The sequence below is a fragment of the Tachysurus fulvidraco genome, chromosome 8 (assembly GCF_022655615.1).
Source record: "Tachysurus fulvidraco isolate hzauxx_2018 chromosome 8, HZAU_PFXX_2.0, whole genome shotgun sequence".
NCBI lineage: Eukaryota > Metazoa > Chordata > Actinopteri > Siluriformes > Bagridae > Tachysurus > Tachysurus fulvidraco.
The window spans coordinates 22,072,024-22,085,332 of NC_062525.1; the positions used below are offsets into that span (position 1 = coordinate 22,072,024).

Below are 13,309 nucleotides of genomic sequence, written 5' to 3' on the forward strand. Positions count from 1 at the left end.
TCAAAAATCAAATATATTCTTTTCTGTAATTTCATCAACATTTAATATTTAGACCTGAATATTGCAGTTTATGGTATATTTTCAGGTATAATGTGTTATCTTTCTTTTACCCATGGACAGTCTATTTATAATATAAGATATATTTACAACACTTTCATTTTACTTGTAATTTTAATTGCTTTCATAAAATTTAAGCTGTACAACTACAACCTCCATATTACCTGATATGGCAACCCCTTACGTGATTCTCCATTAAAGAATCAGGAACAACATTAAAGAATCAGGAACAACAACATAAATGTTCAGGAACAACAACATAAATGTTCTAAGTTGGCCAAGTCAGAGCCCTGACCCGAACCCAATTGAGAATTTGTGAAGAGAGTTGAAGATCCAGGTCAGGGCTAACAACTGGAGGCTTTTGGGAAAGAAGAGTGGGGAAACATTCCACAGCAGATCTGTAGAAATCTTGTAGAGACCTACAAGAAACATTTGCAGGCCATCATTAAGAAGAAAAGCTTTTCTATTGATTATTGAAACATTGTAATATAAAGATTATGAATAATTCCAAACATGGTGAAAAGTCGTGTCCATTATTTCACATCCTGATGTTATTTGTGATATATTTGTGGTATGAAGCTGCTTTCTGATTAGCACTACTGTGTACCAACATTTAAACAAACTACCATGCTCTCTCTGCTATTCTTGCTAATTACATGATCTAGATAATTGGCTAATTACAACCTTTGCAAGTCCTCTGCACAACCCTACAGTATTCTCAAGATTTCATAGATAACTTAATTCAAGTCATAGCAATGGAATTCTGCAAATAGAACCATTATTTTTCCAGCTCTGTTCTTCCATGCAATCAAATTTATAATATACTACTCTGATATTTAAACAGCATGAAGGTTGAAAGAAATGGATCTCTTATATTACTGAGCATGATGAAAACTTACTGTGATAAAAAGCAGAATCCACCATTCTGGGGTCCTGGGAAAGAGTGGGATGCTCCTTTTAGGTAAAGATGATATTGATGGACCTTGCCATTTGTTGATGACTAAGAGGTTTCTAAGATTTTTAGCATTGTCAAAGTACAATTCTGTACTCTTTGTAGGGGAAAGGTGGACTTGAAGTTTCAGGCAGACTTAGACTCATCTTGGACTTACTCTCTGTAATTGGGTGAGAAGCTTGGCAATCTGGGAGAGCCCTGGGGTAGAACCAACGCTTCTCAAACTAGAGAGGAGCCAGTTGATGTTAGAAAAATGTCCAGTGGCCTGTTTTTTGGTACATGTGTATCAGGAATGTTCTAATGAATGAAGACTCTGGGTCTGCCCCAGAATTCACTGGAGAGACAATTTCTTACAGTTGACTTGGAAATGCCTGGGAGGAGCTGGTATCTGTGGCTGGTGATAGAGATGACTGGGCTGAGATTCTCATACAGTGGCCAGATTATCTCTCTGAATCAGATCAGCCTGTAAAAGATATGATGGTTTACTTCATTGTCAGAGACTATTTTTTAGCTGCACTTTAAATGCCTCTGGCCTTGAATTTGCTTGCTGTTGTTTGTGACATACCTGTACACTGAGGACATGAACTTTAGGCCCATGCAGACTACGGCCAGTTTTTGGCGTCATCATCACCGTCACCAACTCATCAAGACCATCTCCTACTGGACTGTCTACAGAGATACGCAAATACAACATGCTGATTGGTAGCTCATAGTATCTTTCAGCAATGCAGTTTCTGTTCCAGTTAAGAATATTGGCAGAAATGATTTATACTTCTTAAAGGTATTTGCTTGAATATAATGGCAAATGACCACTACTGATTTCTACCATACTCATTTTTACCTTTCGACTGGGAGATGATGAGCTCCACCTGGTTGGGGCTACTTTGTATGATTTCTGCTGCTTCGTTAAAGGGGACTCCCTCCAGACTAATCTGATTTAGTGAGATTAACCGGCTACCTGAGAGAAGAAAGGACAACCTGTGGTAGCTATTTCTACTGTCTCTTTTTCTACATTAATATGCACATTATAATATGACCCTGGATCCTGTTGCAAAATATTTCATAAAGATAACATGCTTGTACAAAGACCTGGTCTGATTCGTCCATCTCTATTAGCTGGTCCTCCTGGCACAACAGATGCAATAAATATACCTAGATCCAGACCACTAGCACTGTCTTCTCCAACAATTATAATACCTTGTATTAAGAACAAATAAAGATAAATTACAATTAGGACAAGAAAAACATTGTTTCTTTTAAATTTTATAAGGTTAAGCACAACTAAAATAATAAAAGTAAGATTTGGCAACCTTACCAAGGCCTAATTTCACATCTTTTGTTAAAGTTACACAGAGAATTTCTCTTGCAGGAGCTCGGTGGCTTGTTGGAGTCTCTGCAAGTTGGTAGGACAGAAAAAGCATTAAAGATATTTTTTGTGGTGGTAAATAATAAGTTCCAAAAAGAAAATCTCACAATTTTTTGTTTCATCTACACCTGATTAGCTACAAAAATTTGATAGAACTTGAACATGAACGAAAAAGTGACTGGAAAAAGTTCAGTGAAGGTGAATATTTATACCATACCTCTTAAAAAAGAAGGGATGGATGAAACCCCAAAGCTTCGCTTTGAAGATAAATTGAATTTCTGAAGATCTTGACTTGAAGAACTATAAGGTCATAATATCAATTACACATCATTATCATCAATATCTTATGACAAGTGTAATGTAACAATTTTTGGCATAATTATTTTATTATGATTTAATTGTTACTGACTATGTATGGTTTGACACACACACACACACACACACACACACACACACACACACACACACACACACACACACACACACACATATATATATATATATATTGTCACGGATACGCCAGGTTCTTACGACACTTCCTTCAGTTCGTTCATTGTTTTCTGTTCATTACATATATATATATATATATATATATATATATATATATATATATATATATATATATATATATATATAAAGTTGATATATGTTGTATATCAACTTTATATTCACTGTAGTATATAGCATGTAAGACAAGATCTACAGAATTTAATGCTCTAACTTGTAGCGCTGCTGTTTGATTTTAGTTTCAATACGATTGGCAATGTCATCACACAGCTTGCTCATGGAGTCATGGCAAGCTACATCAGGTCTGCCATCATTAGAGTTCCGCTCAAACAAGGAAATCCTCCTGCTTGTGTCATTCTGGGCACTGGATATTTCACAGTGTAAAGTATCCTCTGAAGAAACAGAAAATATATAAAGGGTATACCAAACAGCTAAACTGGTTTGGATTTATGTGATATTATTTTGGCTTGTAAGTAACTAGCTTTAGCTCAGATACCTCTATCACTGTTATCTGTTAAATATTACAGAGCCTGTATTACAGTAAAGGACTCACCTGAGACAAGACTGTGGCTCAATTGGCGAGAGCTCATCTCCTTGTGAAACTTGTGCTGTGCTGTGCACAGGCTGCAGAGGTAACTTGCAATTCTGGATTTCTCCATAAGAAACGTGTGTTTCTTCTTACTGATGCCGCTCACAATTATGAATTTACGTTTCTGTCATGGGAAAAGAACCAAACATTGTTTATAACTGAAAGTGATGGGCTACGACCTCAAAGGTTATTGTATTAAATTTTCATTTTAGAAATCATGTTTCCAAAAGGTTTCTGATAGGGTGGACATGGACTTACAACTGCAAATATATTGATGGTTTCTCTCCAGTGGAATTTAAACCTCATGGTGTGGATGTTGCTTTTTACTTCATACACAGCGATGCCTGTGGTACACACCCCCAAGAGCAGCTCTCCTGTGCTAAACATCTTTTCTTGGACCACATGATGAAAAAGCATCCCGTACTGTGGAAGCTGCTGGATGGCCTTGGTGGGGTCAAAAACAAGAACAAAAACATTGTCTATAACAATATCTTTAAATATACAAATCTGGGACTGTCCATCCATCCATCCATCCATCCATTCATTCATCCATCCATATCTCCTATCATACACAAGGTCACAGGGAACCTGGACCCAGTAAATTCAGGGCACAAATCAAGAAACACCCTAGACAGGGTGTCAACCCATCACAGGTCACAATTGCACACACAATCACACACCCATTCACAAACTCTGCAATTTAGAAATGCCAGTCAGCCTACAGCACATGTCTTTGGACTGGGAGGGAAACTGGAGTACACTGAGAAATCCACTGAAGCACAGGTGAGGACATGTACACATAAGGCAACGGTGGAAACTTTCCTTTGTAATAAGAAGTAAATTTTAACATGAGCAAACTAATTTCACAGACTTTTTACTTAAATTCGATATGCAAAGGTAAATATTTCCCTTCATAAATTTAAACTTTACAAAAAACCAATAACAACAAAACAGTGTCCAATATAATGGAAAAAATAGTAGATGATTTAATTGTGGAGATCAAAAGTTATACTGTATAGTAAATAACATTGAAATCACGGTTCAGGGATTTCGTTCACTGTTTATTTAAGCACAACAAACAGAAATATGCACTGATTACACTAGAATTCCATGCAGAAAACACAACATAAAATCTGTAATTATAGAGATTATAGAATAATTGAAGAAAAGCATCATTCACCTTGAGGAATTCAAGCTCAGACTCCTCAGCAGTCATATTCGCATTATTAGCATGTAATTGCTGTAACTCTTGTTTCAGGAAAGGCAGTGACATTTTCTCCATCAAGCTCTTGGGGATATAGTGCTCAGGCTGATAGTACTCCCTCCCATACATCTAAAAACAGTTAGACAAATATTTTTGGATATTTGTATAATATTGGAAGTTCTAACACTTTGACTACCCCCACATTGATTTCCATTTAAATGTGACATACAGTATATCAAACTGTTTTATCCATCCATCTCGATGGATAGGGGGACTATAACAGGGGACTTGGGGCACAAGGCAAGGGGAAACCCAGAATGGGTTTCCAAACCTTCACAGGAAACAATTACACACAATCATACAGGACAAATTAAGCCTACCAAGCATGTCATTGGACTGGGGAATAAATCCAGAGTGCTCAGAGGAAACCCCTGAAGCATGGGGCTTCATGAACCTAGATCAAAGATTGGAATTGAACCCCAAACCCTGGAGGTACGAGGCAACTGTGTCAACCACTAAGCCATAAAAACCCTATTGCTTCCACTCTCAAGCACTTTCTATACTGTAATGGGACATATCATCAGTTATGTCATCTGAAGTCATTAGTTGTTTGATGTTTTTCTACATACTCTTCTCAGGTATCCTATCTGGGACCCCAGCTTGTATCACAGCAGCATTTGCACTCTTTATTCAATGCCACCTGGATAATTTTGTTGCCTCTGTTGTGGCTGTAACAGTTTTTTTATATTGCAGGTATGCAGATAAGAATGTAAAATGCTATTTAAAAGCTATATCATCATTAATTTACAGTCATTTGGCATTACCTCAGGCAAAATGTCACCAAATTCAGCTTGCAAAGCCAATGCACTGAGAAACAAGCCAGTCTCTTCAGTATAGGGCAATCTGTCTTCAAGAATATCCCTTCTGAGCTGCATGTAGTACTGGTGTTGTGTCAGTTTATGTCTGCCAAAATAATAAATAAGAATACAATTACAATGTGATAGAATTTTTTGAGACTGAAAACAAGGAATAAGTATACACAGTGACTGTAAGGCAAATAACAGCTGAGGGGAAAATACAGCCAGTCTTTCTCTTGCCCCTAAACCACTCCACCCTTCAAAAGTAAATATGTTCAAATTACACATACCATGTGAGTTGCGTTTTAGTGGGAAAACACAGATTCATTATAGAGCAACATTTAGAATATTAAGTCCTACTAGCTCATGGGATATACATTCATGTAAACAATTAGGACACCCTATGAAAGCCTGTGTATTTTTTAATAGTTAAACATATGGGCATTTAATCTTTATTTTAACAACATTGGAAGATTCAAGTAAAATAACTAAACAAATAAAACCAAAGGTCTTTTTTTAAATCATGTGTAAAATGTTATTTAAAAAATCTAATTTCTTGTGAGGAAAAAGTAAGGCCCCCACAATTATTTGTACTTAAAATGGACAAAATTGCCTACAGGTGTATCGTATCAGAATTTGCAATCAGCCCTTCCACTATCCAAAAAATTATTTAGAAGTGGAGAACAACTGCAAGAGCAGACTGCGAGATGCTTAAAGAAGTCTCCAAAGACCCATACTATCATCAAGGAAGTTAGAGCAAGTTTTTTCTACAGTTGATGTAAAAGAACATGAATCTACAATCAGAAAGAGACTGCACAACTTTAATTATCACTTACTGTAATCGTTTATCGTTTATTAAGTGAAAAGTGAAAATTAGTTTTTGTTGTTTACAAACAATTACAGGTACAAATTAAAACAAGGTCAGAAATTGACATGTTGACATTTCTTAATAAAAATCATAATAAAAAATGTAATAGGGTGTCCTAATTTTTTCACATGACTGTATATTTCTATATGGACACTACAAACTACAACTTTAAGTGACAAAGGAAACTTACAAAAGTAGACTGACATCAGTGATAAAAAATTTGATTCGGACATGAAGGACAAACGTGGATGTGGGTACTTTTTTCCAGCTCTCTGGGGCAATTTTAGAAATTTTGGTATTGTTATCCAGAAAGAAGAATTCATTGGCTGTAGAAATAAGAACCAAAAATTAGTAAATAACTGTAATTTGATGTTAATACTATAACCAGGACCACAGTGACGCTTTGGGTGAAAATTAGTGTATATATAACTAATACTATAGAAATGACATTTATCACACACTATTGTCAGTGTAAGCAAGGCCAAAGTAGAAGTGCTCCACCATTTTTGAATGGGCAATAATCATATCAAACACATCTCCTCCTCTAGTCTTGACATCACACTTTACTACGATGGTCTGTCCATTTGGCATAATCACTCTCACGTCCCTTTGTGTTGAACAAGATTTCCATTTCTTTGACTACAGAAAGAAAAGACAGCATACAAGAAAAGGAACAATAAAGGAAATGGATAACTTACATAATAGACAGTACTGTACCAAACAACCTAATATTGAGTCATTTTGAATCAACAGAGTATTATTGTAAGTGGACCTTTATGAGAATCATGCTCACCACAATGGAACTTGGCAGCTCCAAAGTAATAAATGGCTCATCCAAAATGCGAACAAACTCTGGTCCCAAGTTCTATAAAAGAGACACATTTGATAACACCTTTGTATAATTATCTGTGGTTTTCATATTCAAAATATTTAAAATATATTTATGCTTACTAAACAAGAAAAGGTTAAAATGGGTAAATGCTAAAAATGTTCATTAATTATTTATATGGACTAGAACAATCTGTATGCAAGTCTTTTTCAGATCATCAAGATGCTTGAAAGAAACCAGACTCAAAAAGGAAACTATTCTTTTCTGTGTAAGGGTATGTTGGGGGATCTTGATAAACAGGATACAGTGAAAAACAATAAATAGGATACAGTGAAAAAGGATTAAATGCATCAGAATTCCAGTGATGCCAATGATTCCAATAATCATGGCTGGGAAACAGCAAGTTTTCAATCAAAATCTAATAGTAATAATATTTACAATCAGAATCACAATTAGAAATACTGAGATGATATAACAGGAGGAAAACAGGTAAAAACAAATCAGGCAACAGATACATCTGGAAAGCAGTTCACCTTTAGCTTCCTCTCACTTAGGCTGAGTGAAGAGTCAAATGACTGGTTAGATCTGTCATTATGCTGCCTTTGGGTGTCAAGGTATGCACTGCTGGTGCTTCCTCTGTGATGGGAGAAATAGGAGCTTCTAGAACATAAACAGACTTACAGTTACATAACCGCCCAGTGTAATATCCAAGTCCACATTTATTCGCCTCAGGTAGTCAATACAGATCAAATAATGCAATGGTTCTTGAGAGAGCTATTAGTCAGGTACAGTAAATTCCATCAAGACAAATCTCGTGAAGTATATGATACTATATATAGTAGACTGTTTACCTGTTATTTTTAGCCTGGACAATGTGGGATGGTGAGCTGACTGCTTTTGGGATGCAAGCAGAATTCTCAGTGTAGCCTCCTAATACAAAATAGATCTTATTACATACTGTATCAGTATTGATTTAAGACAAGCCAAACTATCAGGTGGCTATTAAAATAAATTCCTACCTCGAAGCCTGTGTCTAATCAACTGACTCTGATCTGTTATTGATCTGTTAGTCAACACATTCTCTGCCTGGAAAACACAAAAATATTTTCTATTTTTACTATTATATTATTATACATGTGTCTCACTTCATTACTCAATAATTTGTAAATTTCCAATATGAAAGTATCTACATCACAATATTGATGTTGTTCTTCTGGCTGTTCAATAATCAGGGTCACCACAGCAGATTGCTGGGTCCACACATTTTATTACATTTTATAGAGAGTGTGGATAGATTTAAATGTGTTTGTATTTATCCTGAGGTGGATAAATGTCTGAGGTGACTCAGTCAGCAGTGGCAAGGAAAAACTCCCTAGAATGGAAGGTAGAAATCTTGAGAGGGGAAACTCAAAGGGGAACCTCATCATCATATGGGTGACAGTGGAGGGTGAGATTATAAATATACAGTCTGACAAATGTTGTATTGATGTAAAAGACCTCATGGAGTTCACATCTTCATCGCTTGGAAGACGATCGAAGCTGGTACAATTTCTGGATGCCTTGGGAGAGGAATTAATGTAGCTGCTGTTCATAATATTTGCAAGTCTGATGTAATAGTGCACAATATTATGGGAAGTATTATGTGTATGCCTGACTAAAGAGATGATTTAAACTGGGAAAGTGTGTCTGAGCCCCGAACACTATCAGGAAGACTATTCCAAAGTTTGGGAGCTAAATACGAAAAAGTTCTACCGCCTTTAGTAGACTTAGATACTCTTAGATACTCTTTTTTTTTATCTCAGGGTACATGAAGGATGCCAAATGCCTTTTTTAACACAACTATCCTATTTTATTTGGGCTTGGTACCAGCACTGACAGTTGACCCCAGAGTGGCCCATTGGGTTAACGGCACTTAGCAACGCTAAATTAGGCTTTATCATTAGATCTCAATACATGAAAACAATTCCATCATCAATATACTGATACCTGATTTTTAATCATACAAATATTAGCCACCAACTATTCCCCACCAACTATTCCCCTGCTCGGTTAATCAAACTCAGGCTGTGAGAGAGTGGGATCCTCCAGGTCCACATCCTTGCCTCCAGTATCAGCAGACACACACACACACACACACACACACACACACACACACACACACACACACACACACACACACACACACACACAATAAACTGATCCAGACAGAAGAGCAGATGATACCAGACAAACAAAATCAAGCTTTTGCTTTTACTGCATTTCGTTGCCTTGTTACTGCATTTCGTTGCCTTGCACTTGTACATGTGTAATGACAATAAAGTTGAATCTAATCTAATCTAATCTAATATAATGAAAGCAGACTTACTGGATGCTGTAAGACATCCTGGACCAGCTGTTTGATGGTTCTCTCTGGAGGAAGAAGCAGAGCATTCTTTTGGTGCTTTTCACATTGCTGCAGCACCGCCTGCAGGTTTAGCCGTCGATGAAACTCTTCCTCACACATACTCAGTAGAAGGCTGTTCAAGTGGTCAGTAAGCTGGATAGGCTATAGGACAAATGTGCATTGTTAGAAAATATAATGTGTTATTCAATTGGGATCAGAATTGTAAACCATGTATAGCTTTTTTTTTTTTTTTACCCGAAATAATGGCTAAAGCTACACAACAAATATTGATGAAATATTGGAAGCTCACCTGATCTGGAGGAATGTGATAATCTACAGCCCAGTACAGTGTCATTCCCAGAGAGTAAATTAGCATCTAGAAACAAAAAAGCAATATATTTGGATTGCAATTGCAACAGTTGCTAATGTGCAATACCATTATCCCCTCTAATGGCACAATAAGAGAGATCAAGTCACTGCAACCAATGCACATTAATACACCCCTCTACACTAGAGGTCCCCTAAGTTCATTCCAAGATTAGTGGCCACTTACACCTCAAAATAACTTTCTGTGTATGTAAACATTACTAGCAGTGGATAAATTTATTACGGTCTTCGATTACCCCGATGTTGGTTTTCTCTACATGCTAGGGGATCATAATATAAGGTGTCTACATCAAATTATTTGCTCCAAACAATTGTATGGTGCTGGGGAACCTGGGGCCTATTCCAGGACACTCGGGACACAAGGTGGAGGACAGAGTAGATGGGGTGCCAAAACAGGGTAGAGCACAATTAAAGCAGGAATCAAATCTCTAACCCTGGAGTTAAGAAATAATGGATATGCACCATGCAACATCCAATCAAACTACAAACAACAAAAAACAATGAATAGCAAACCTTTAAGTTTAGTATGTTTTGGTTTGAGCAAACAGGTCACATTTCCCAATATTCTTATTATGCTGTCTAATATCATGACTAGTCACTGCACCTACTGTAGATCCGCAACTCTGCCAAGTCTGTCTTGTTATACCTAGATAGGTTATAAAATCTCAATCCTATCTTTTAGATCTGAATTTCCTAACAAGGTTTCCCAGCATGGAACTTTGGATTATCTCCTCTAAGACAGTCACACCCTGTAAAGCTCACCCTCTCCACAGCCTCTTTGCTGGAAGAAGACTGAGCCACTGCCATCTCAGGAGAGGTGAAAGAGGCCACGTTGTCGGTGCGGCTGCAGGTTTTGAAGGCAACGCTGCCACTAGGTGAGATCAAAATGGAGCCTGGGGTAATAATACTGCACAGATTACCAGGACCTGGAGAGACAGTAAACAACAGCAGGGGAATAGTTGGTGGCTAATATTTGTATGATTAAAAATCAGGTATCAGTATATTGATGATGGAATTGTTTTCATGTATTGAGATCTAATGATAAAGCCTAATTTAGCGTTGCTAAGTGCCGTTAACCCAATGGGTTTATAAGTTTAAGTGAAAGAAAAACAGAAAGTTTCAACAATGCTTTGGTAAAATGATAATTGTGTTATCTATTGGGTTTAATCAAAGGAAAGTAATTTTTTATCCCATTATACTGTATGTACAGTTTAGTTATTGTATGCAAGTTGCTATGTAGATAAATATGCATTTAAATCTTTAAATCCTCATGTGCATCTCTGTACCTTTATTTGAGATGCTTGTTAAAGTTTCTGCTGCAATGATGAGGATTGCCCACACCTCATCCTCATCCAGAGCAGACCCTCGGACCTCCAGCACCTCTAAGAGGCTCACAAAAGTACTCATGCTTTCTGCAAAAGTGGATGGATTGCTGGAACAGATTTACCTAGACTAAAAATCACAAAACTTGTTTAGTCTGAGATAGAAACTTTCCTTAGTCAAGACATTCTAGAAAACTTAAGAAAACCTTTTTCTTTTCTCTATGGATATAGTTCTAAGTAGTAATAGACTTACTGCTACTGTATATAGTATTCTTATAATTATTGATATTGCCAGATGTAATGAAAATGTGTGTAAAGAAGGATTTAATAAACCTAACATACACATCAGTCATGACTTAGAATAAAACATTAAACATAAACAAAGCTGTTGCTTATTTATGTCTTATTTATTATCCACTTAGGCCATCCTTAAAAATATTCTTGTTTGCCGTAACCCGACCGACCCTGTCAATTTAGGACCGACTCAATTTATTTATTTATTTTTGCTTTAAGTCCGACCGACTTGCCGGTTGTAAATTAGCGTTAAGACCGACCTTTTTTTACTCTTCAAATATATCTAAAAAATTTTCAATAACCGACACCGATTTAAGTTGGCACGAAGTTCTGGATAAGGTTTTCAATGATGGTTGAAGACCCAGTCAGTGACGTCACGATATGCTAATTTTAATAAAGTCATACCTACGTAATCACCATCACCAAATTTTTTATACATTGAAACTTGAAAAGAAAAATAGACCTACCTACCGACCCTTTTTTTTTTTTTTTTTTTTTACTGTTACTGCAAACCAAAATATTTTTAAGGATGGCCTTAACTATGTTTTTTTTCTGTAAAGCAAAGTTGTGACAATGTCTATAGTTAAATGTGCTTTATAAATAAAATAGAAATAGGTCAATTAAAATGAAATGAATACTAATGCCTAGCGGTAGACTAGAAAACTGAATAAAGATCTTAATACTTAAGTCTTAGCTCTGGTGAGAAAAAAACTAAATACCCTAAAATAAATCTCCTAGATGTTTAGATCTTCCAGGAGAAGTTTTGAAATAAATTAAATATAATATAATATAAAGTGTAATTTCATTTTAAGATGCCACCCTACAAATGAAAAACCACATATATGTATAATATGGTGTCTGGAAATGATTGTCTAATTATTAATTTATTATTATAATTAATATATTATTATAATAATAATTTATTATTAATTTTTAAGAGTCATTCTTGACTACTGCTTTCACAGCAAGGCTGTTTAAGTAAGATCTATTTATTAAAATGAATCAAATTGCTAAAAGAAGCAATTCCTTATATATAAAATTTGTTTACGCTCTGTTAATACTCACAAATGATGTTTTCATTGTAGGTCCTTTAGGTTCTCTCTGGAGTAATCCTCTCAAGCATGTTATGTGGTAAGTCTCACATGCTTGCTGGGAATGAACTGCTTATAAAGATTTCACCAGGATTCTCTTCTTATGAATAAATCATGCTTTAAACTTAAAGCATGTATGGGTGCATATAGTTTATTCATTGCCTGTTTCTTATCAAAATGCTGGACAGTCCATTTGTTCGTGCTGTTCTTAGATACACAGACGTAAGAACTTAATTGCATTACCAGTGAGGATAAGCAATTAGATAGGCGTTCCTAATAACCTGCTGAACGCAATCTTTAAAAAAGGAATTTAGTTTGAATTTAATTTGAATTTGCAGTTAGGAAAAAGAGGAGGTCAAGGAATGGGAGAAACAAATCTATTACAGTATAGCAAGCAATTTGCAGTTCCCAGCTGGAATATCCAAACTGGTCTGACCATATACCAGCCAAAACAATTGGTAAGTCCTGGTAGAAATGAGACTTTGGAACTTTTCTGAAATAGTGCATCTAGTTTATGTAATCATGTTTCAGGTTTCACACTACCCAGGGTGAACAATAAACATTTAGTGTTTACTGTATAATCTTGTGTTTTACACAGTACAT

At 36.0% G+C, this 13,309-nt stretch overlaps 1 protein-coding gene across 1 annotated transcript; it reads right to left on the reverse strand.

The window, feature by feature from the left end:
* Positions 1 to 374: 374 nt before the first annotated feature.
* Positions 375 to 11,406, reverse strand: frmpd2 (FERM and PDZ domain containing 2). The gene is made up of 22 exons (XM_047817842.1): positions 11,286 to 11,406; positions 10,762 to 10,925; positions 9,923 to 9,988; positions 9,595 to 9,774; positions 8,249 to 8,315; positions 8,081 to 8,159; positions 7,763 to 7,889; positions 7,194 to 7,265; positions 6,862 to 7,039; positions 6,591 to 6,726; positions 5,500 to 5,638; positions 4,652 to 4,804; positions 3,730 to 3,915; positions 3,436 to 3,595; positions 3,097 to 3,274; positions 2,593 to 2,675; positions 2,325 to 2,402; positions 2,099 to 2,206; positions 1,841 to 1,967; positions 1,575 to 1,743; positions 957 to 1,472; positions 375 to 476 (listed from the first exon to the last, which is right to left on the reverse strand). The coding sequence occupies exons 1-21, from the start codon at positions 11,404 to 11,406 to the stop codon at positions 1,434 to 1,436; spliced, it is 2,610 nt and encodes an 869-aa protein (XP_047673798.1). The 3' UTR covers positions 375 to 476; positions 957 to 1,433.
* Between the last annotated feature and the right edge of the window lie 1,903 nt (positions 11,407 to 13,309).

Bases quoted from the DNA above. Each gene is read 5' to 3' on its own strand.
- frmpd2 (XM_047817842.1), bottom strand. From the start codon at position 11,406: ATGAGTACTTTTGTGAGCCTCTTAGAGGTGCTGGAGGTCCGAGGGTCT. The intron at 8,316-9,594 runs GTAAGTCTGCTT...TGTGTTTTCCAG, and splicing joins AGGATGTCTTACAGCATCCA to GCAGAGAATGTGTTGACTAA. The intron at 4,805-5,499 runs GTAATGCCAAAT...AACTGTTTTTAG, and splicing joins TTGGTGACATTTTGCCTGAG to ATGTATGGGAGGGAGTACTA.